Source organism: Rhea americana, unplaced genomic scaffold, assembly GCF_003343005.1.
Source record: "Rhea americana isolate MKP2758 unplaced genomic scaffold, rheAme1 scaffold_5, whole genome shotgun sequence".
Classification (NCBI taxonomy): Eukaryota; Metazoa; Chordata; class Aves; order Rheiformes; family Rheidae; genus Rhea; species Rhea americana.
Window position 1 is genome coordinate 2,243,503 of NW_028186645.1, and position 25,455 is coordinate 2,268,957.

At 37.7% G+C, this 25,455-nt stretch overlaps 2 protein-coding genes across 2 annotated transcripts in view; one reads left to right on the forward strand and one right to left on the reverse strand.

The window, feature by feature from the left end:
- BEGAIN (brain enriched guanylate kinase associated) overlaps positions 1–25,455 on the forward strand; it is a 146,206-nt gene that overhangs the window by 63,875 nt on the left and 56,876 nt on the right. The window contains exons 3-5 of the mRNA XM_085317442.1: positions 7,116–7,205; positions 21,135–21,296; positions 22,931–22,987. Of these exons, the coding sequence (XP_085173568.1) occupies positions 7,116–7,205; positions 21,135–21,296; positions 22,931–22,987 (309 nt within the window). The remainder of the gene's footprint in view (positions 1–7,115; positions 7,206–21,134; positions 21,297–22,930; positions 22,988–25,455) is intronic.
- The window catches only part of SLC25A47 (solute carrier family 25 member 47), a 209,402-nt gene that overhangs the window by 2,508 nt on the left and 181,439 nt on the right, over positions 1–25,455 (reverse strand). The gene's annotated exons all lie outside the window — the stretch shown is intronic.

Here is a 25,455-nt window from a genome sequence, read left to right on the forward strand (position 1 = left end):
TACGGACCAAAGTCTTTTTACAAAACAACTGTTATTCTCAGCAATCTTAATTCTACTCATTATGCAATGTGACTTTATTGACACATTCACATGTCTGTTTACAGACATCATGTTAGGTTTTGGAAAGGTGTGAAATAAACGTGTAAGTATATTTCACGTATATTAAGTGAAATGTTCATCTACTTGGAAATGCAGTAAAGATGTTCATCTACTCGGAAAAGTCCTCGTTTTTGTACATTCCTGGATGATCAATGATTCAGTGATTACCCAAAGCTGCCAAATTTGGAGGCACCAAGGAAGACTAGGGGAAGTAGGGGAAGAATTATACTGGTGATAAAGGACCTGCAAGGCAATTTTTAATGTCTGCACATGGTAGTTTGAGCATCTACAGTACTTACTTCCACATTAGGAAACAAAACTGTTTTCTCCAAAGTTGTCTCATTAAGATTTTTTAAAAAATGACTTCTAGAGACATAAGTCATCYTGGCCAGATATTTATTACTGGTTACCCAATATGTGCTCCATGTTGAGACAAAGCTCTGTTAAGTGCACTCAGGGAGAGCCACTACAGAGGTGTGAAGACTGTCTGAAATCAAACACTAAAAAAGGGGTGAAAAATTGAACTGCTGCTGGCACATTGGAGCAAAGCAGTTATGGTTGGAAAAAGTAGAGGAAGATGATTCACGATGGCCTAATTGCATTAGGAACAACTCTTGTTCAGCTAGTGGGAGAAAAGAACCCAAGGGAAATGTAGTTAAAGGACATCCCTTAGGTCAATCTGATTTTTTTTTGTGTGTGTGTATAGAAAAAGATTCTTCATGAAAACTGGATTCTGCCATCATACAAAAACTCCTTATCAAAATTAATGTTGGAGAAGTTGCTGGTTGTTATTACTAACAGCCTTGGACAGCTATTACTTATACTAAACTTCACGAAATGACATAAAACATATAAGCAAGTATAGTTCCAATGAGAAATGTCTACAGATATCCATATATTTTGACTACCTATACARTATATTTATGTCTGTGCTTCCCATAGGAAATAGCAGAATGCGTTTAAGCAATACAGAAAGTACCGTCATTAAATTGTATTGCAAAGATGATCTCTAACCCTTGAAAAGTGTGACCACTGTTATTCTATGGCAATTGTTTATCTGCTCCAAGAAATTCAAGCTAGCTAATGCTTTTAACAGYATGCAGATGATCATCTTCCCAAGTAGGAGACTCAAAATGAAATATTATTAACAATTTATGATTATTTCCATGCAGATACAGAATGACTAATCCCTATCATATTTTTCTGTAGTTGCAGGAAGGAGTGTTTCTGCACCTGTTTCTCTTCCCCCAAATCTAATCATCAGTAAAATTGTACTCAGCCAGCTGTTAAATTTCAGATCCATTAGTATATTTGATGCATTTAAAGACTGACAAAATATGAAGTCATATACCCATAAAAAAGTGCAGCATTAATACTAAAAGAAACGGTCCCCAAGTTGGCCAAGCTCCACATTATCAGGCTTGGGTTTTGCTGTAATGCCAACCAAATTCAAACCAAGGCTGAATATTCTTATACAAACAAGAGCATCCAGTTAATCTAATAATTAATGTTAGCAAAAGTTTGSAAGAATGTGGAAAGTTTCCAGGGATCCTTTTTAGAGCTTACATCAATTTTTAACTATTATAAATTTATGTAAAGCCTAATGTAGGAAACAGCTTAGCACATGTCTATTTCCAGTGGCATTCCCAGAGTGTATGAGGCTTCTTAGCATTTTGAAAACAGAAAGCTATTAATATATTTAGCCACAAATCCTTACATTTCGTTAATACCCCTGTATATCAACTGCCTTTTGTATGAATGGAACATAATTTGTATTTGACTACACATGTGTTTGAAGACATCATCAAAAAAAAAAGTCAAACATTGCAAGTAGCTCCAATACTACCACAACTGTTCTGTCAACATGCCTAATACAGTGATAATTATCCATTCAGATATTTATAGTCTAAGCACAGAAGGCTTAGGATTTATATACTGTTTACGACATACATTTCCGGAAAATATTGGTGTTAAGTGTTTGAAGTACATATATATGTATGAACATACACACATGTGTACATATACGTACACATTTACCCCAGAGATAGATAAATAGCTAGGTAGGATAGATACAAAGAACTGGTAATAATAGTGGTAGCTGAGGTCACCCGACATTTTTGACTAACAGATTGCTTAGCATTTTGCAAAATTTTAACTGTATCAGTTGGAATGTTCCATGCCATATTTTTATGTTGAAATGGTTTAGACATATCTGAAAATATAACAGAGGGGAAAACTACTGTTTTACTCACAGACAAAAAGTAATCCATGATTTTTTCATTAAGAAGCCTTGCAGCTTCATGCTTTAGAGCAAGGTCTTAAAATACTGCAAGGAAGCATTACAGAGTATCAAGAATTTGTGCTATAACATTTTTATAAACATATCTCTAAAGTCATATACACATTAAAAACCTCTCAAACAGTTCATACRTGGTTAACAGAGACATATTAGTTTGGCAACTGAATCTCCTGTAGGTTCAATCTCAGCTAAGAGTGCTCAGGCCCAGAGTTTCCATGGCTTTCCCCCATGACTCTTCCCAATGCTCAAAGCCTGCTGCAGTGTCAGGCTTCCCCAGAGGGGACGTGGAGACAGGCCTTCACCTTCAGCATTACTGCAGCTGATTCTGAGGCAGTGGGAGGAGCAAGTGGTCAAATCAGAAACATATCACCCAAGATGTCAAGTCAAAAACATAGGAAGGAATAGATGAGGATTGTGGTAACCAGGCAGAGGAGGTGGGTGTTGATCCACTTGTCCACTCCCTGCAGATTACCCCAGCTGGGGATACGCATRGTTCCATATGGGCCTGTTTTCAATTAGGAAATTAGATTTAAAATATTCATTAAGATATATTGTTACAGTCCCTGCAGGAGTTTTACATTATTTAATGCTGTGGTCATAGATAGTTCTGGGTAATTCCAAGAATAGAACTGCCACCTCCTCACAGAAGTGGATTGTTTGACATTTTTATCAGCTCCAGCCTTTGTTCCATGGAGATGACAGCCAGTTACCTACTTTGGCATGACTGGTAGGAAAGTAGGTAGAGAGCACAGCTGACAGCATCTCTCAAGTCTGTGGTGCTAAATCAGCATCACAGCCACGTGCTTCTTCTATAAGGACACTCTGTGGAGGTAGAGTCGTGACAGCGTGTTCCAAGGTGTCCTTGTATTTCTTCCAGCTTGCTCTGCCAACGTTTCATCAGGGCTTACTAGTGTTTATAAAGGCATACCCTTAATATAGCTGGATGTTGTTAATAGAAGCAAAAATAGCAGCTCTGCCTTAACTTCATACTAGGGCAAAATAGTGCTAAATTGGGCAAGTAAAAAAAATAATAATAATAGCACAGCTCAGGTTAAGGCTGACAGAATTTCTCCCTATAAAATCACAGCCTTTTCAAATCCCTTAAACTTCAGGTCACTTTTTAAAAGTAGCTTTAAGCTAAAATCAGACCAGGACGCATTCTTCGAGCTCTATGAAAAAAAATCCTTCTTGCTTAAAAGTGGGGGCAAGATTTTGGGTGACTTTTGCTTAGAGATTGCTAAAGTCTGTTCACCAAGCCCTCCATTCACAAGCCAATAAAAGAGCAACCATGAAGTTCTTTACCATCAGAAAAATATATTACTTCAGAGAAAGCATTCCAGTTTTCACTGGCATTTGTAAAATCATCATGTATATTCTTGCATAAAAAGAGCAGTATTTTTGAAGACGAGCATGTGAGCCAGGGACATTTATACATATCAGATGCTATGAGTTTTAGTCACCTATAAAATACGAATGGAGAATACACAGTGCACTGTGTTTGCTTTTCTCATGACATTGTTTTTAAATAGACAAAGCAGTCCCTATAAGTCTATGCCAAGCATAGTGAATCAATCATCTTCTGCCATCAAAACTGATGAATTGCTAGCTGTTCTTCTCTAGACAGTGAAATAAAGTGTTGATTGTATTTCACAGACACATCTAATTTGTTTTAATTGGATATTGGTCTRTAGGTATCTTTTGTGATTACTGTCAGATGTGCTGCTGACAATATTTGAAGTAACATACTGCATGTTCTAGGACAAGACAAGTGGAACAAGGAAACACAAGCTATTACAACAGTATGCCCAGGATCGAACCTCACTTGACATCGGAGTCTGTCTCAATCACATCAGTGAGAGATAACAGAAGCTGTGTAGAAAGAAAAGCAAAATGAGTTACTTTATCACCTACAGTGTAATAAAAAAGACGTTTTAAAATCTGATAATCTGACATAGGTTATTATCAGTTTGTTGGGACTGATATTTTTCCTGTAGTAAACTATACTGTTTGTATATTGCAACTATACTGTTTGTATATTGTAACTATACAATCTTACCCTTACATATAATTATTATTTTTAAATAGTTGCAAGTTTCTTGCAACTGTTCTTTGAGAAAGGAAACAACACAGTGGCTTAATAGAGAGCATTTTCCATTTTGTTTTCCTTAAAATTTAAAATTGCCTTAGAGCAAAACTCATACATGTTTTGATGATTTCTGATTTGCCAATGAAAAAAACAATGTCCCATGCAAACTGTGAAAGCCGACTAATTGTCATATTTGTATATCAGGCAAATAAATAAATCTTAGAGTCACTAATTATTTCTCAGCCTTGCACATGAGAATTTGATTAGACTGACTACAACCGACACTGATTATCTCAGAATGTTATTAAATCTCCTTGGAGAACTTTTGTAAACCAAGACCCAAAGCAGAGAGCTTTTCTCTGTATTAGCTCACTTACGGAGCAATTACACAGGACTACCCAAAGGATGTCAGGAAGAACGCTGAGCAAACAACTGAAGTAGAATTCACACCTCTCCCCTCTCTATCAGAACATCTCACAGCCTTAAAACTTTTTAATAAGATTATCTATAACAAAGCTATTTGCTAAATACCAATAGGAGATATGGGATAGGCTAGATGATTAACCTGCATGGAAGAGAGCTGGTAAGGGATCTGAAAGCAGCACAGATTTCTCTCTGCTCAAATAATTTCTTTGCTCCAAGAACCTTATTTTATTTTGTGGGCATGAGAAGTCAGACAATGTTTTAATTTCATCTGTTTCAAAAATTGTGAGTATTGCTATTTCATTAGAAAGCTACTGGAGAGGGCTTATCTGTGAACCAGTGAGACCTATGCAAAATGCACTGATTTGAACAAATCWCCATTGGTTTTGGAGAAACCTTTGGCTGAACTATCTGATTTTGTTCAAAATTAAGATTTCAAAGAGCTTGTCTTTGGGAGCAGTTTCTAATTTTGTGCCTAAAAAATATGTGGCTACAAAATGGAAGGCCAGACTGAGACCATTTTCAAATCTGTAATCTTACAGTGGACTGTTGTATTGTCATCAATAGGAGAATGAAAGTACAGAGTGAAGTATTACAGAATTGGTATGTGTTAAATAAATAGATACCTATCGACTATGGGGCTTACAGTTTGTTTGACAACATCAGGAAAGCTATGAGAGATACATGATCCAAAATACTACTGACAGCTCACTAAAGAACCAACAGTACTGAGGTACTACAGATTTCAGAGATTTGTCCTCACTGTGATTTTAAAGCTAATATTGCTGTAAATTAATRTGATGAGAAGACCTAAACCTCAGGCCGTGTATTATTTTGATGTCTTCGCTGAGTGTCTTCACACATTTAATACAACTCTGCCATGGAAGAAGTTAAAAGATAGTTGAAAGAGTCCTTAATTGTTCAACGGGTAACACAGCAGTACAACTAGAGTAGCGCAATAGAATTTACATAATGCTTTTCCTCAGAGTACCTTAAAGARCATCATCTTGCTGTCTGTAGTTCTTGACATGAAGCTATTCCCAGGGCTAACTTACAGCAGTGCCAGGAGAATCAGCAGTGTTTTCCTTTTCTGTAGACGCTGAGATTTTCTGGTGGTCTCTGCGGTACAGCAATTGCTCCTGAAACGGGTTAGTGTGTGCAGAGACATGTTCACATAAACATCCTGAAGGTCACTACTTGCAGTACCCACCAGTAATCAATGATGAATACTGAAAAGTAGGATTTTCTCCATGTAAAACAATCACTGACCATATGAAAGCTTATGCAAAAATTTTTGTTAGTATATGAAGGTATCTGAGTGAGGAAAAAATTGATCTTTTATTGTGTTTATCCTTGAGGGCATATTATGTTGCATTTCAGATATTGCAAATGAATGCAACAACATTGTGTGGGTTATTCTGTGCAGTCAAATCCTGTAATCCTTGCTGAGATTTTACTCAGGAAAAACTACCTTTGACTTTAGTGAGAATTTGCTTGAATAAGAACTGAAGAGTGTTTTGAATCTTAYCAGTATTGCTTGATGTTAATGTTGGGCAACAGTTCTCATTGCTAATTTGCCTGTCTTGTTGGCCTTTCTCTTGGGCTCTGGATCTGCTTTTGCTGTGTGTTATTTGTGGCTTATATTGCTTGTTCAGATTGCTTCTCTTTGTGCTTTACATTTCCAACAAATATTTTGCAGCTATTGTTTTGCTGCTGGTAGATGTGCATGGAACCTGGTATGTGGAACTTGAACCTCAGCCCAGATTTAATTAAAACTATTAAACATGTTCTCATAYGGTGCTCAGAAGGAATTTTGCTGGCCCTCTTCTGATGAAGCATAAATTCATTTGATCTGATGCTTTTACAGTGCAAAAATTTAAGAGCCTAATTTGCAAATCTTTAAAGCAAATGCTTCTCCAGTAAAACCAGTGGAGTAGCACCCATTTCCTGCCATGATATGATCAATCCTAAATACCTATTCTGACCTACAACAGATGTTATGCAAGAAAATCACTAAATGCGTGCACTGGAACACCACCTTGTTTTGTAGATTTAATACTGCATTAAAGTAAGATATTCTGAATTTTAATAATTATAAGTACCAAATTATGCCATAGGCTACTAATATGCAACAAATCTAGCTAGGTTACCACTCGGATGTCTTATGAGCCATACCTAGCCATGGTTTGTCCTCTATTCATGCTGCAGGGTACGAAATTCCTGGGTGCCAACCTGCCTATGGCAACCTAGAATTCTCCAGGGCAGGCTCGCAAAATCTTCACCTACCCTCTGGGACAGGTAACTAATAAGTGATGTTTTGTGAAGTTATGTTTTCATTCTAACTTTCTGATGTCTGTAAAAATGTTTCATTTCTTCATGTCAGTCTGCAGTCTCTCATCGTTCAGTTGCGCTACATTTTCTGAACTGGGGGAATGACAACAGATCTGTTTATTATTGTACTCTAGATGCTTGCCTTGGCCAAGCCTGTAATAATAATTATTAGCTTGTATAACAGCTGAAAGTTGTTTAAGAAGCTGCAGAATCCACAGCTTCCTACTATCAATTATTTTATTTTRTTTTATTTTTCTGGTGAAGCAGTTCTTACAATGCAGATGCTTGTATTCTATTGTTGCTACCAGTTATTTGGGTGACTTGCCTACCTCTCTTAATTGTCGATGTTTATATACTCTTCAGACTCTTTATTAGATTTACATTAATCCTCAGTCTTCTAAAATAAGGTTTTGTCACTGTTACAGATACAGAGATGGTTCAAGGATGGAGGAGTTATGACTGTTTCTAGTTTACATTCCTATGAAGCACATAGTATAAGTTTAACTAGTGACTCATTTTTCCATATTTTGCTTACAATTTCTTCTCCTTTACCCCTGAATTTACTGTTTGTTTTTTGTTGCTTGACCTTGTTACAAGTTACAGGTATGTAGAAGAAATATCATTCACTAATCCTTTAGTTTTCACTCAAATATGAAATATTGTAATATATTTCCAAGTAGGAAATTAGTTAGATAAAAATAATGTCATAATAAGCTTTATAGTGCCTTATTTCAGTCTTTCGATTTTCTGTAAATAATGTTTGTGAATTTTCACCTTAAGAACATTGCTGCTGTTAGAAAGACATAAGTAAAATTCTTTCAGTGTTTCTTGGCATGACATCTACTCTCTACAGAGTAAAAGCACAACAGTCTTGGAGAATTGATTTAAATTCCTGTTTTGCAGTCCCTGGGGCTCTGCACGTGCATTCTATTTTTACCTGGCTTTAGATAAGGCAGATACAAGAATAGCTTTGTTCTGGTGCTTGTCTTTGTTAAAGCCAGGAGGTAACCAGTAAACCCAAATATCAACAGTATTGTACATTTATTTATTTATTTCAAAATGGAAAACGTTTGACCCTAATTTCAATTTGATTGAATATTTGGAAGTCTTTTAGAATCAGAACAAATTTGCACAGCCATAGGGTAATCACTGAGTTTGATCATACATGGTGTTTTCAAAAGRACGCCTAGGAGGAAGTTCTGAGTCTGGAGAAGATATTTAGTAGCCTTTCTGTATGCATATTTTAAAATAATCTCTTTTCTTACCATTGCTGCCCACTCATAGTCCTAATTTTCAAATAAAAGTAAGCTTACTCTTACAGAGGAAAATAATATCATTTATCTCCAAGTACTCCAAAACTTAAAGTGCACAAACCTAGGATTTTAGGTCAGGCAATTTAGCTATTTTAGAAAATAAATGGACTGAGATTGAAAGATGATTCTCATTTTTCCCTCTACTTTTTAAAAAACTCAAAAGGATCTATTTTTTAAAAAATATATTTTAGTGTTTCCTGAATGCTTCCTTTTTTCATTTTGTTTATTGATCCAAGTCTTATCCATAGTGATTCAACATACATAGATTTTTAAAAATACATCTGGAAACTTGTTTTTCAATTATATTTGAGAACATCMGCTTGCTGAAGGAAGCAAGAATAGTTGTTTGTGAAAGTGAAAGACATTGAGTATGAGAATTGTCAGCACGTACAAAATAAGGATAGATTTTATTTTATCCAGGTGGGTGCACCTTAATCTTAAAAAAYTAATCAGAAAACAACAAAAAACTCAGTTAAAAAAAAACAAGTTTCAATTCACTAAGAGGGCAAAAGATTGTAGGTTGTGTTTAGGCAATTCATATCTCAAGGCACAAGAGGAAGAAAATGAAGCTGTTTCATTGCTCTCCATGGTTCTTCAGGGTGGTACAACCCAAGGCTAGATGCAAGCAGGGGCTCCTGGGTCCCCTTCGACGAAGCACAACGCATACTGCTTTCCATGCTGGCACAAGCACCTCTTCAGACACCAGTTTGCTGCCTAATTTGGCCACAGCAGAGAGCTCCCTTATTTACTGGCTTATTCCAAAAGCTACAGGAGAGCTAATGTCAAGGTGCTGGACTATTTATAGGGACTTTGATGGGGGAGAATCCTTGTCATTGTCCTTTGCTCTACATCCCCAAAGACAACAAAACAGAATCCTACGCTTAGCACAGAGTCCAGTTCAGCTGAGTGAGCAGGATAAAACAGACTTGACTGGTCTGATAAATCATGACATTAGGCTAGGAGAAAGGTTGTATGAAAGGATGGCAAAACATGCTAAGCAGTGGTGAACTTGCTAGAGGTGAACTCGTTTAGACTCTTGCAGAATAGGAGACTTCTCAGATAAGAAGTCCTAAAATAGTGTGATAGAATGTATAAAACAAGGTCAGGCTCAAAATAATCAGCTAAAAATGACAGAGGGCAATTTCTTTCTCTTTTTTGTTTTTTTTTCACTGTAATATCAGGTTGATCAAAGAGCTGAGGATCATTTATTGCAGTAGGAAAACTAAAAATACCTTGAAATATTCAGGCAAAATAAGTTCATTCAGATAAAAGCCGGTGGTTCTCATTGTTCCCATTCAACACACCATACATGAGTCTGTGCGTAGTAACAGTTTCCCTCAGAATCTAAATTACATGTGCAGTGCTGAGAATTTGGGTGTGTCTAGGCTAAGGTATATTATTTAATCAGCTTTGCTGTTTGTATCTACCAATCAGTATCCTATTTTACTGCCTAAAAACCTTCCTAAAAGTCTGCAGGGTTCACTTCTGTGGCATGTTGCTTTAGTATTGTCACATAGCCACGTGTGATGGGTGAACTAAGTGATAAAAAAATAGATTGCAATAGAATTGCACCAACAGCTACTAGAAATATCTGAGAGGTCATTACTATGTCTCCTTCTAGGCAAGGGTAGCACTTTCTCCTAAATAGTAACTTAGTAATAACATTTGGTGAGCACTGACTTTTTTTTTTTTTTTTTTTTAAAGACAAACACCTATGTATTCAAGTTAGGGATATAACATAACACAACCTTATGGTATGAATTCCATCACAACAGAGGATCGGAATACAACTGTGACCAGAAATAATTAAATTGATAATTCAATAATTAATTTAGCATTGGCAATATACATCGTTTATAAAGGGGGAAAAAAAGCAGTGGCATCTGCAGTTTTTCCTCCCTCCAGGATCAAAATGAGTCCCCTGAGCCAGACAGAGATGAATCCTAAGTCAAAGGAAAGAGAAAAGGATTGGGAAAAGAAGGAAATAGCTARGATGAGAACAGAGATGATAACCTCTGTCCGTCAACTTACATCTGGACACTTTATACAAAATGAGATAGAGTCCAAATTCTTTTCCTAGTACTAAAGCTCATTTCTGTACTACCTCCTCTCCCTCTCTTTCAACTTCAGAACTCTAAAAGAAATGGTAAGATATTTTTTAGTTTGCTTCTGGGCAGCGGGTTTCGCCCATTCTCGTTATGAGTTATATTACGAATAAACAGCACAATCTAGAACAAATCACATTCCTGTTTCAGCACAGCTTGATTCAGATGAATCAGGAAAGCAAACAGATAAAAGCAAAAGCAAGAAAAGTTTAATAACATAATTAAAATAGAACTTTATAGACTTGTGAGCTGATGTGGCAGGCTAGCTTCAGTAATTTCCAGAGGGAGTACTTATCCRTGACTACAAACCGAAGCAATCTAGAAGCTGGCCACTAGAAGCTGTAAAGAGAGCTGGTGCAACCAAAGAATGCTTGCTGAATTGCCTGGAGAGCTTTCTTTGGCTTCCAAGTCGTAAAWTGAAGTCCACCTCTAATTTTGCTACCTCCATTTCTCAATACTTCCATTTTTTTCCTTCTTCTTTCTCATCACTGCTTAGCAGTCGGAATCCCTAGTGAGATGCCRTGCAGACTGCTAGGACTCAGCCAAACATTAAAAAGCAGGCAATGTCTGTTCAACAGCTTCAGATCATTTTCGGTGTGAGACAGCCCCCTCCCGCCCCCAATAGCCTTTGTTATAGCAAGATGAAGTATTTGTTACAGTCAATCCTTTCTCCTGCCTTTCGTATCCTTTCATATCTTGCAAACTTGTAACTCACCATTTTTTCTAGCTAAAGGCTTTATGCAAACCTATCAGCTTCTGAATGCCAGAAAATATGGGCACTTACAGAGATGAGCCTGCTTCCAGAGCTATGTCAAGAGCAGAGTGTGGGGAGCAAACGATGTGAACATCCAGTCTCTTTTTGGAGGGCTCTTGGTAGCATCCTGGGAATGGTCAGCATGGCTATGTCTCCACTGTCTTGGACAAGTACTGGCTGGAGTTGGCCACACCAGAAGTTAATTCCCTTCTCTCACAGCTTCATCAGCTGACTCATTTCACAGGTTCTCCAGCATCGGGACAGTGAGGRCAGTGTGGATTAGGGCATGAACATAAGCAGTGTTCTCTGTTACCATGAGAATATAAACTTACTCTTCCTACCTCTTGAGAATSACTCAGGAAACATGTATTCCTCCTGGAATTGCATGGGTTTTTTCTTCTCTTGCATTTTTTTCCACCTATTCACCCTGGAAGAAGGAAGAGATTGTAACAGTTTCTGCTATTTCCACTGTTTCACACTACTTGAGTCACCTTTGATTTAGGCACTAATCTCACAGGTTTTCTCTGTGCACTGCCTTCATTTCTCACACACAACCAGCCTGGCTTCACTCGGGTGTTTAACTTYGAAAGTGTCTCAGAAGCAAATCTAGCAAACTTGTTAATAGGAAATGGAAATGCATTTTGAAGATTCCAGATCCAAATCAAGTCAACAGAAATATTAAATCAGTCCTTGAAGATCTGACTTCTCAGTCTCTGTGCAGCCATGTACTAAGCRTAGCGCTGGGCTAGGCAGAGCAGCTGCGTGGGATACGCAGTGCATATCCTGATTTATAATTCTAAGTTCTTTCCTCTTCATGAACTGTTCTTCACCCTGGATTCCCTGGTGCTCTGCAGAATAAACTACTCCCTAGATGGAGGTCTGGATTCTCACTGTTCATTTTCATTTGCCCTTTACACTTTTCAGCACACTGGGGGAATCACAATTGCCTGGCAAAGAAACTTCAYTTAAAATAACCAAAACACCTTCTGCATCTATTTCTGAAAGTTGTAATTTTATTCATGGTGTTTCTATTCAATCCATTCAGAACCTTACATTATGGATAGTACCCTTACATAAAGACACTTTTTATGTCTTTATTATGAATATATTCCAAAAAGCTTACTTTGTTCCACTGACAACAATGTCATTCACGTATAACAACTCRGTGTTGACAGCTGGTCCTCTAAGGGTTTTTCTGCATGTCAATATGTAACTGAATTTTCATATCTTAATCTCCTCATATTACAGTTAATATTGAATGCTGTTGTTGGATAGATAGGTCTTTGAGCTCCATATACTTGTTATAGAGGCCATCCCTGCTGCAGTCAAAGACTGTTAAGTCAATACAGACAAAATGTAGTGCATTTGTAATGTAATGATGTAATTTGCAGGCAAAATGTAGTGCAGTTTTATTTTTAATTAAAAGTTGCCTCTTTTCCACCTTTTATGAATAGGAGGTTCAGCAAAGTTTAGACATATTTACCATATAATATCTCTTCCTTGGTCTGAATTTTTAATCGAGTGAAATATACAACAGTCTGGTACTCACATCCTGACTAAAGAAAAAGCTACCTTCCAAAATCTAGCAATATTTGTGTTTCAAGGTAAGTGCATCAGCTCTCCAAGTATCATAAATGGACCTTTATGCTTAGGATCTAGGATTTCAATTGCTAAGGAATTCCTTTTTTTCTCCCCACCTCCCTTCCAAGTTATTCTTTTATGTGTTCGAAAAACCATTTGTCTTCTCGGGTCTAAATTCTGCTAGAATGCCTGAAACCCAAGTAAAGGACTCTTTTACTTGTTTTATGTGTCCATCAGTCATCTGGAAACTATCTGAGCTCCAGATTTGGATCACCCACACATTTGTTCTGAAACATATGTACCGGCCTTCCCTCTCCCAACCCAAACCCAGCTCAGGTTGTTTATTTTGAAAATGAGTACTGGAAAGAAAATTCAAACGGTTTAATACTTGCAAATAAACTCCAAAAGCTATATATATATGAAGGAAAGATATGCATGCAATCTGACAGGCAAACTGTTCATCCTCTGAAGTTTCATACTCTGAAGTAACAAACTTCTTTGAAAGTAATGGAGAAATTCAGTGGATGTGCTGTAGTGGGGAAAAAAAAACAAAAAACCCCCCAAAAAACAGATCTTTGTTAAAATCTCCAGAAAAGATGAGCTGAATGAGGTGTGCATGAGTCRAAATTTATGGGAAAATCTCTATTTTAGAACTTTGATGTATGCTTGCCTGGCATTTTTTGGGGACCCAAATACAACAGCTGAATAAAGACCAGGAGCACTGCRATATGTGTACTGGTCTAGGTCTGAGCACCAGAAATTTCTTCTGTTTCCCTAATGAAATTAATTTCAAGTCCACATCTGAATTCTCGATATGGCAACATATCTGGATCTTGACTTGGTAGTTTGAACCCATCGCTTCAATCAGCTRGAGCATGTGCCAGGGTAGCCACAAAAACTATGGACAAGGAAGATACAGTTTTAGCATTACCCTTTCGMAATTGTGACCCTGAACATGTAACAAGAAATAAAGCTTGATTACCACAGAAGTCCAATTGTTGTTTCATTAAAGATCTTTTCGTTAATCTRGAAATTACTTGTAAAATGCTTGCACTTCTTTTCTCAGCAATGACAAATCTCAAAAACATTGCTGGAGGCACGACTTCAATGACACAGCTCTCCTCTCCAAGCCATTGCTCCTGGGGTGCATTACAGGTAGGGAGGGCAGTGTCCCAACTCCTCCCCATCTGACTGCCATCGTCTCTTTACTGCTAGACTCAATCCAACGCTCAAAAGCTAAAGCAGGGATGTAGAGGTTTGCCAGATCCCCGAGCTGCACAAGCTGCCCGTTCCCTGAGGCCCACAGAAGCCTCGCACTGTCAGGCTTCCCCTTTCGCTCTCCTTCCCGGGAGCAAGTGCACAAACCTGAGCCCAGGCTCTCTCAGTCCCCACCTCCCACGCCACGCCACTGCTCCTGCTTTTCATCAGCAGTCTAAATCCTCAAGTCAAGGCCAGGGTCATAAGCAGTCTCTTGGCCCTTTCCAGAGTCCCCATCTCTCCTGCTCTATAGATTTCTTCACAGGCTTTTTCATCTGCAAGTGCCTATGCAGAGCTGACCTTTTCTGACTAGTCTCTAGATAAAAGCCAACAAGAAGAAAGAAAAAAAATGCAGCTTTTTTTGTTATTTTCCAGAGTCTATTTTTTAAATTTCCATCAGTCCTCCCATATTCTCAGTCCTATGACGCCCTTTTTGGGATATGACACATCACAGGTGCTATGCAGATCTGATAAATACTTTTAAAGCATTTAGTGTCTCTATTTTGCAGGCCTCCACACAGTCTAAGCAGACAAGAAAGGGAATACTATTACCTCATCTTATACACAGCGTATTGAGTCAGGAAGAGGGGGAGTTATCTGACGAGACATAGTTATCTGTGTCTGAGCTCCTTGACTAAATTCTCTTTGTAATTAATGGAAAGAAATGGGTACTTCCAGATTTGCGTCACCTCATCTAAAAGTAGGCTTCTAAAATAGGTCAGATTAATCTCATCCTGATAGTGCGTGTTTGTCACTACAGACTAGAAATAGGAGTTACAACTGACCAGCTAGGATTAACATTTGCATGTGGTCAGATCAGTCTCACCCTAAGTCACTTGTCCAGAATAACAAAAGGCATTTTTGGCAGAGCCAGGAACAAGATTCAGAGCCCCAAACACCAGTCCAGGTTAGTTCCTATTTACACATTCCTTCCCTCAAGGCAGGATATTTATCCACAAAACATAATCTCTTGGATATAGGATTTCACAGCTACATTAAAACTTCTGTTTCACCAGCAAGAAATGAGAACATACAATAAGGGTTGTTAGTATGTTTGACATAGGTCGCTCCCATATCCTCATTTTGCATTCCTTTCATTGCTTATTTCTTTCCTTACATTGTTAATCATATTTTGTTTTGCTTAGTCCTAGAGCTATGTGAAGAAAAGTAATCAGTACATTCAAGGAGAATTTCATTACCTCAAAAAATGCCAGTGCTCCAGTCCGAAACAACAACGCGAAGTCATCTGCGAAGGAAAGCCCTAGTGCATCAGACAGATGTAAACGTGCTACAAAAGCACTTTAACTGCTCAGGTGTAGCTGTGGGGCTTCTGGGATACTCCTCTGTGGCTGCCCCATAGGCACTGACTCTCAGGGAGTAATAGTTCTTTTTTTCTGTGGGCTGTCTCAGGGTTATAAGTCCCAGAAAACCTCCAGCGTCTGGGCAGCTGAACTGCCCCTGCTTTGCAAACCTGCTTTGCTTTCCTCCATCTTCAGGCCATCTGCCAGGCAGATGAGCTGGCAGGAGATCAGATAGGTAAAGTGAAAACCTGCTCATTTTCCAGCACACCTTCCTAAGAATAGAGCTGTCACCACACGGCATTTCAGCTTTGACTGAAACACTCCAGTGGAAATATGTTCACCTGGAGCTTTTCCAGCCAGCTCTACTGACGAATCCCGACGGACTGTTGCAGGTTGAGATAGGCACACATTGTCCRTCTTCGCTGTGCTCATCAGTTGTTGCACCTGACCCTATGACTGGGGCTGTGTGAKCAGCAACGACACTTGCTTGAAGTACATCTGGAGGAGAACATCTAGGAAAAAAATGTTTTGACTGCTCACCATCCTTTCTGAACAGATGTCTACTGGAGAGAGAGGAGGGAAGCCAGGAACACAACCATCTCTTTCTTTTCAAGACTTGTACAAGCTAGTATGGTAAAATGCTAACACCAGGAAAATACCAGGAATATTTGGCAATACTTTATTTTCTCAGTTTTCTSTCCTGGTTTGTACTGTCTTCTCATCTTTTTCCTCTAAAATACACTGCTTCTCATTAAATGTAGAACCTGAATAGTGCTAACTCACAACTGATAATACCTTTCCTAAACAGCCTCTAAACTGTTGCTGAGGATCAGCTCCTACAACCAGATTCRATAGTGTGGCTTGGTGTCTCTTTGTAAGGGCATTGCCAAAGGGAGCAAGGCTTCAAAATCTCTGTCTGGGAGCATTTCTGAATTCAAATCTGGAAATTACTGGCAATGCTACAATGTTCATGGACACAAATTTTCATGTCAATGTATATTTTCATATACATTTTATAGTTTGGGKGTTTTATGATTGTAAACAGAGCTAACTGATGAAAATAATACTTTGAAAAGTCTAAGACACATTTTTAACAACCTTCAAAGTGGTCTCCCTGGAGAGATTTTGTTTCACCAGTCTAAATATTTAAAATTGTACTTACTGTCCTCATTTTTAGCGAAATGCTTTAATGCAACAAAATGGATAATGGCTTGCAAACTGTGGGTTGTCACGGAAGCAGGGATTTAGAGATCATTAGAAAAAATGGAGAACCACTCGTGCAAAAAGTCCTTTTCTACAGGATTTTGGAACCTATCCCGTAATTTCTCACTCACTCCAGGATGTCTATGCAATATAGGATTTACSTTTTCTAAGACATAGTACTACCAGATTTCCACATGCTATTTTCTATTTACAATTATATCCTATCCTTTCTCCCAGCTGTACTTTTTCCATGGAATTATCTTCTTGGCTTTTAGCTATACAATGAATATGTATATAATAAAGAACCATGAGAGCCAGCTAGTCACAATGTTATGAGTTAAAATACATTGATCTACCACCATTAAAAAAATTTGTATGTGACAAGAAGAAACAAAATGCTGCTAGTTTGAGGAACTTACAGTTTTGGAGAAAAGGAAAATGCAAAATGGTTAACTTCATGAGTCTATATTTTGGYATTGTATTTTTTCCTTCTTCTCAACCTTGTCTAAATTACCATTACCGAGTTTACAGTGGTACRTCTCAAAAATTGAAACATTACTTTGAAAAGAACAAAAAAAGTACCCAATAGAGTACAAGGAGAGAGAACTCAGGCATTGCGTTACGTGATAACACTGGAAGCTAGCAGAGAGAAGGAAGATTTTTCRCAGAAAGAACATCTATTTCATGATAAACTCAAGGAAAAGCTTATGAAATACCTTAGATTTGTACAAAACAAGATTTGGGCCCCTGACTCTCATGTCTGAGGTATTAACGTTGACCCATTGTATGTAGCTCCTCTTTCTACCACTTCTCTTGCTTGCCTTGCCCTTGTTTCTCAGGTGTTTGCTCATACATAACTGGAAGCAAGAGAAAACAATAGGCATTACTTGAGATCAGCAATATAACTAGACAAAGCTCAATTCATGCCCAAATCTACACTGTAGAAAAYCTTGGGAACTGCCACCAGTGTTATACCCATTGGTATCCATTCTACAGTTCCAGTCCCAGATTCAGGAAAATTTTTCTATTTGTGCCAATAGATGGGCTATCACAAGCATGAGTTTCACTGTGTCACTGCTTAAAATTAAATATCTTTTCAGAAATTTCTTGACTCAAAAAAGATATAAGCAGGTGCTTAAGTGCTTTCCCCAACTGAGGCTTTTTTTTTTTTCTTTTTTTTTTCTCTCCCAGAGAAGTGGCTATAAATCTCCTGCCATTCAGCATATTTTTGTAAACGTGTGATTTCTTTGTTTCCAAAATTTTTAGCTTTCTGTCTGGTAACTTGTATTTTAATAATGATTGATTGTTATATACCTGCCACCCCATTGTATTTAAAATCAATAATTCCTCTTAGAACAGCCAGCCGTTTCRGATCTACAAGATGAATCAATGCACACACTGAGAAAGAGTCCTGCTAGGTTTGGGAAGATTTTTCATTTTCTAAAAATGAGCATTTCAGGCTGCCATCCTATATTTCTCACTTGGGCAGCAGTGAGCAGAAATAATGCTCTCTCACAGTATGGATTGCTAGTTTTTTCAGAATTATGGTTTGCTGAATGAGAATAACTTTACCCTGAAGTTGCCTAAATTGTGCCTTATCCACACTGGTTTTATTTTTTTAACAAAGTTAGAGCTATGATTTACTAATCAAAGCATCGTATGAAAGAAGGCATCTATATATACTCCTTCAGTAAAGTTCATTACAATRTGTGCTTGACTTTAATGAAATTAATAATCCCAGCCTGAAAGCAAAGAATTCAAGAATACGAACATTTCACAGTGAACTTCAAGAAGACAAAAGGTTGAGCTTGAACTTAAGTTTATCTTTTAGCATTTTGCTGAACCAGGGCCCTAGCTCAAGTTTCAGACTGCCAAAGCCTAACTCTTCGAAAGCAGTTCAGAGCTGAATCCCAAAGAACGCGTGAGCGGCTCAGCCCAGCACCGCCTGCCGCCTAAGGAGCAATATTTACCCAGAACTGAAATTTTGAACCCCAGCTTCTTCCACGTAAACAAGCCTAGGCACACAAACATGCACAAGCATTTTCATTTGAGGCATCAGGTGCTTTCCTCCTGTTTACGTTTGGTAAAATTCAGACTCGAATTGAGAAGGTAACTAAACTGGGAAGCCAGAGTGAAGGATATAGCAGACTRTTATCTTCCCTCTATTTCCCCTTTTGTTAACCAGTCACTTAATATCACTGATTTAAAACATTCCTGGTGTTCCCATTATATATACTGTAGGTACTGCTGCTGCCCCTCCACACTCCACAGGTCAAACTCTGCTTGTGGCCAAATTCCCCAGTGCAGCAAGAGGGTGTAAACCTCCCCTGAGCAGACCTGGCACGCATGAACCACACTTGTCCAGCACAAAACATCAGCCTGCACATTTTTATTCAAAATCACAGCTTGAGGAYCTGCTGTCTACTTTTTGTGAAGATCCTCATGGTTATATTTCCAAAACGGCTAAAGACKCAAGATCAAGTCCCTCTTCACTGYGAACAGTTTTGAAACCCTAACACCCCTTTTACTGGAGAAAATCCAGATTGCCTGGCTATAGGAAGGAAAACTGACCACTCTTCTTTCCTACATTGGGCACATACGTAGCAAGAACAAGGGGCCAGAAGCAGAGCAAGTGAAAAGCAGTATGATGTGACAGTCTCATGATTCAGGACATGCAGAAATGAGCAACCTGGGTTCAGATGCTCATTTTCTTATGTAATGTTTTGGCTTTATTCATCAAGTGAAACATGAAAACTAAATGATTGTATTAACTGGAGCTGCATTTAATATCTGAATTAGAATACATTATTTTAAGAGAGTATAACTACAAGTGTTAATCTAAGTATAACTGTAACCATGCAATATGCGTAATTGAAACAGAACACGATGTTGGCAAAACATTAGACTGTTTCCTAGATCTAAGCTGCATAGATCAAGTCAGCAGCAATTGTAAAGCTTTTCCATTAACTCACTGAAGCTCCTATCACACTTTGTAGAGGAGAAGGCAGTCACACAAGCCAGCTCAGATAAGCATTTCTTGAGGAACAGCATATTGTTCCCAACTCTCTTGTTTAATTATAGATCCAAAACATTATTCTACTGATGCTGACAGCACTACTGACTTAACATCAAAGGGAATCAGGATTTGCCTTTATTTTCTGAAATAGTATTTTTAGCATGTGTTTAAAAACAAGCAAGTTAATTCACAGTGCATCATGTGGTAGTCTTTTTGGCAGACTCCAATTCTGCCAAGTCTCAGAGCTCCCTGCCGGCGCCAAGGGAACAGTTCAATCCCAGCAGTGGCTGCAGCGTCTGTACCCAATTACAGTCATGCCTAGAGATAACGGCTCCAACCGGAGCCGCGTCCCGCAGTGCACTCAGCAAACGTATTATAAAAATGAAGAGCTTACGAACTAACTAGGCAAAGAGGAAAGATCTCCATTATGCAGGTAGAGAATTGAGGCAACAGGAGACAGATTCACCTGAAGCCGCGCGGTCAGTCCTTGTAAAGCAGGGAATAGGTTCCTAGGATCCTYCTTTCAAATCCAGACGGACAATTTGAGGGCAGCTGGCACCTTACGCTCCAGAATAAAACTTTTGCGTGGATCTCTTTCGCTTTATGTTATCTTATTTCCTAACTAGACACACAACAACAAAGTGAAAAATCTCCTCTCTGTCTCCAAATATCTCAAGAAAAAAGTATAAATGAAGCTGACTTACAAGCAAGGTGTAAGTCTTTTATTAACAAAAGTACTGTGAAAAATTAGGGTCACACCTATGTCTAGGAAGCCTTTGCTCCAAACTAAGTAGCAAAATGGAAAAAGCCATTACGTGAAAATTATAATAATAGTAATAATAAATAATTATTAAAGTTACCATTCTTTAGAGGAAATACTGAATAACAATACTAGCAGCTCTCTGGCTATGGATTAGGGTACCAATTTGAAAAATAACACATTCTCTTTTCTCTAAAAAATGCATTACAACCTGGAGTACTGGCAAGGAACTGTTTTGTACAATTTATTTACAGTCACTGCTCTATAAATATCTTTGATTTCAGTCACAGTATTTTTAGGTAATTCCAAATGAAAAGGGCTATGTGAAATGAAACTCTAAACTGTATTCTGTTTTTATTGAGGATTCTTCCACAAAATATTCCATTATGGCTAAYGAGATATTAGCAATGAATGTGCTAGAAAGCACAGATGCGGAAATAGTCAGCTACCTAAATCAGARGATTTGTAAAGTGCAGTAAACAAATTATTAAATACATTTCTGTGGCTTAATGCCAATCTGTACTGCAGGGAATTGGTCAAACAGTGGATCATYAAAAGCTTTTCTGGAGCAGCTAAATTCTACAATTGTGCTCTTTGTTTTTTTAGTACCTTGCAAGAACAGAAGGGGGAATTACGAAAGCGTCTATCATACACCACCCATAAACTGGAAATGCTTGAAACGGAATTTGATTCTACACGTCAGTATCTTGAAATAGAATTGAGACGTGCTCAGGAGGAACTTGAAAAAGTAACTGAAAAATTGAGAAGGTTAGTAACTAACTACCTTTTTTGAAACAAACAGAATTATCAAGAATTTCAACTGGCTGTGTTAAATCCATGTATCTAAGCAAAACGCAAACTTATATTCTCAAATATACATTATTTATTGTTTATTAATTACACAATATGTTTACATACTGAACATATATTTCATTTCTCTGAATATATACTACATATCAAATACAAAGTTATTTACATGTGATACACAAYGTCTGTACTGAAAGTTAATACCCAATTAAAAGTATATGTATGGGTACATATAGGACGTTGTTGAATATGTAAACATATTTGTGGGATATGCTATGTTGTGTTATGCATACAAAAATTATAAACACATTGCACATGKGTATAGAGGTATATATAAATGTATTTAATGAGTTTGACTACACACTCAGTTTTTACCATCCATTGCACTGACACAAGGGAATAGAACTTGGCCTTCCCTTTTCTCAAAGCTGAGACTTCATGTTCAATATATACAATATTATGGCATTTCACCTTAYGCTGTAGCAAATCATTCAGAGCTTTGTCCCAGGTAGAATGCAACGATACTGAAAACTTATTGTATAAAATTATTGAAGCTGTGGTACAGAGCTATTGTAAATCACAAGCCCTAAATACAATAAGCATGCACCCCTGACCTTTATGTCRCTGATTAAAATGGAGTGTAATCTAGCTTTAAATTTACGAATGCTTCTTAACATCCCTTSTTTTATTTGTTTGCAAAACTTCTGAATCTACGGTAATCTATTTATTCAAGAATGTATTTGCATTTCTTGCGAGGACATTCCTAAATTCATATGGATAATTAAACTCATATGGATAATTATATGGACAATTTGGTCTATTTCACAGAATGAGCCAAAACAAAATTCAAAAGGAAACATTCCAGGGCTATACCCAAAGAATTTGTTTTTTCAGTTTTCACAGAGGACAAAAAACAAACCAAAATGAAACCAGAAACAACCAACAAATTGTGTCAACCAAACTATTTTGTTCAATTTTTTTAAATCAGATAGGCTTTAAATCTCAAATTAGAGATTTGTCCCAGTCTGGGGGCTTATAACTTACATGCTTCCCTACCTGGAAAGCCTTCTTAAACCAAGACCAAACTGGGTGTCATGATGATTTTGAAATGTGCACACATCTATCAAGAGCAGCCCAAATGCTGTCCATGATATTTTTCTTAGCAACAATACAATTTTTTCCTATCACTTCATTAAGAGTAGCTCAAGTTACTAAAGGTAACCTTAATCTTCAGATGATTTTCTTCCAATATATTACTGCTTTAACAACAGGGAACACTAGTACTTTTTTCTCCTGAAACATTATTTCAGGCACAGTTGTCGTAAATCCTGTCACATTTATCTGGGKTTGGCCATCCCACTCCTGCTAAAACAAAAGGGCAAATATAGTCTCTGTTAAAGTCACTAAGAAGCCTCCTATCAACTTCATTGAACACTGATTTAAGCATCCTTCAAAATCAGACAAGAAAGTGTTTTGCTCCTGGCAAAGTCAAATACCTGTAGAGAGTCACTAAATATCAGGTCGGTGGAACTGACTTTCTGCTTGAACGTTTTTTCATATTTTGAAGAAAATTTATATTAAAAATTTTGTTTTAGGCAGGTGATTACTCCCCTGAAGACATCTTATACAGGAATTCCAAAATGTTTTACGAGGTGGGCTTTAAAAATGTTTCTATTGAGAAYAGCAAGGTATACTGCAAGTGGAACTAGATTTCTCAGTCTGGTAAAAGATGATGTCTGAAACAAAACTGTCATCCAAAAGAGTGTCAGCAACATGTCACAGGGAAAAACGAGTGTGAGAAAACAGGGAACTATAATTAGTTTCAATAATGTGTCTGCTGTCTTATTCAGTTCACAGGGAGAGAAATTCAACCCCCCGTAATAAACGAGCCCAGTGCAACATGATGCCACTCATGTACTAGAGAACGTTTCTATTATTAAACTTGCACCACCTTTGAGTGCAGAATTTTTCTGAGAGCCTGAATAGCCGTTCTTTTCTGTTCCTTTCTGAGAGCCTTTACCTTGCCAGTTTACCCAGATTTAGCTGCRTTGCTGACAGGCCTCCCCTCTCTTCCTCAGATGGAGGGGGTCATTTACACGGCTGAATGGCCAAGTTCTCCATCTCTCTACATGCCTTAAGAAGTGTTCTTCTCAAGACTTTTTCTGGCATCAGTGGGAACAAGAGCTAGTCAGCGATGAGTAGTTTTGAAATTATTTTTGTCTGTAAAGCACAGGTTTGGCTTTGAAAGATGACTGAGAAGACGTTGGAGATTTCACCTCACAGTGAACTCCCACCAAATGTGATCAGGTAGGGGTTTTTTACGTTAAAATTTAAAAAAATCAAATACCAATCCTGGAACCAAAACCAGACTCCAAAGGTCATTCTGGCCTTTCTTCTCCTTACACGTGACTCTTGCATCTGAGCAGTGATAATATTTGAACTAGTCAAATTAAGTCTAGGCTTATACATCTTCAACCACAGTACTTTGAGACTGTACCCTGGGTAACAGCTGTGGAGGGTCTCCCTTCCTAGTTTTTACCAGAGACTAGAATTATTCTAATACACAAAGAATACTCCTGTAGAAGCATATATTTAGCATTGAGCTTAGCCCACATGTATAATTGCTTCACCAAAAGCAAGACATATCAYGGACAGAAGGGATTTCCTGAACAGGATCTTATAGTTGTGTTAGCTTTGGAATAAATAGGGAAAAATTCTCTTGTTTCTCTAAGAAAGTCAGTGTAACTTTTGATAACAGCCAGGGTAAAGGTTTTTTGAACAATAAGTTACGATTTTAACAGTCATTCTTCAAAGCTAAACTGCAGCCTGGGTGAAATTTCCTTCTTTGCAGAAGGTCAGCCTAAGGTTCATGTTTTACTTTAGATATATAACATGGCCTTAAGAGGTCTTGAAAGACTTTGCCCAGATTTTCTCTTTTGTGATGAACTGGAGYGTGTTGTCTGCAGAGTCAGAGCACAGATACATAATGTTAAAAATGGTCAGAATACCTTTGTTACAGCCTGATTTAACAAACATGTAAACATTTGTTTAATGCATGTATATATATTTAGCTGGAGGCACATGGGTATCATCTAATAATTTGAATTTACTAGCAGAAAAAGTCATCAAAAATAATAATAAATCATCCATTCAAACAAAATGAGCTTATTCTTAAAGCAATTTCACATGATAATGAAGCTTACCTATTCTTCAATTTGTTTACAAAGAAGCCATCTGATTGCATAGTTCTGCAAGTAGGCTTAAGTCGTCAYCTGTTTATTTGGTCTTTTTGATTAGAATAATTTTCCCTACTCCCCCTTTAGTTTACTGCACTGCCCAAAGATTATATCTTGATTATCCAGTTGTTCTTTTATCCCTTTCACAGCTTTTTGCATATATTTTTGGGTCCATTTCTCTCCTTGCCATCCCCACTTGCTGACACTTCTTTCGGCACAGTGAATTTCCAAGTTGGGTTTTGTGTGTATATGTGCATGTGTGTGTTTCTGTATGTGTATGTATGCTTGTGTTTATTTTGACTACCTTTGCATACTGTTCTCAATAGAAACACTTTTTGAAGCTCAGTTTCCTATGTACTGTGGATTTTTTGTTCAGATTTGCTGTTTGGATTTGACTGGATCTGACTGGGAGGTAGTCTTTTTTTTATTGTAAAACAAAGGTGTTTGAGAACTAGAGTTTTGGGGCTACTTTCTGCTAAACATACCCAGAAAAAAAAATTCATGACAAAAAAATAAGAGAAGTTGTAAGAAAAAAGCTGATAGTGGTAACCTTTGGCAAAAACCCTCTACCATCTTTAGCATGGAAATTTYGACAGCCAGGAGCAATTATATTAATGGGAAACCATCATCCATTCACTGATATCAAGAGAAAAACAAGGTCTGCAGAAGCTGAGGAGCAAAAGCAGTGATGTATTTCCACCCTCATAAGCCAGATATCCTGGTAGCAGTTACTGCTGGTTTAGTTTATAGTTTTAAAGATAGGGAGAGGGAACCTTCATTAGCTCCCATGAGCTCTCCGTACAGATCTGTGCTGTGGAACAGACTGGTGTATAGAGAGGYCTGAGTGAGAAAAGCCTGTAACCAATAAAATTTTCCAGTGACAG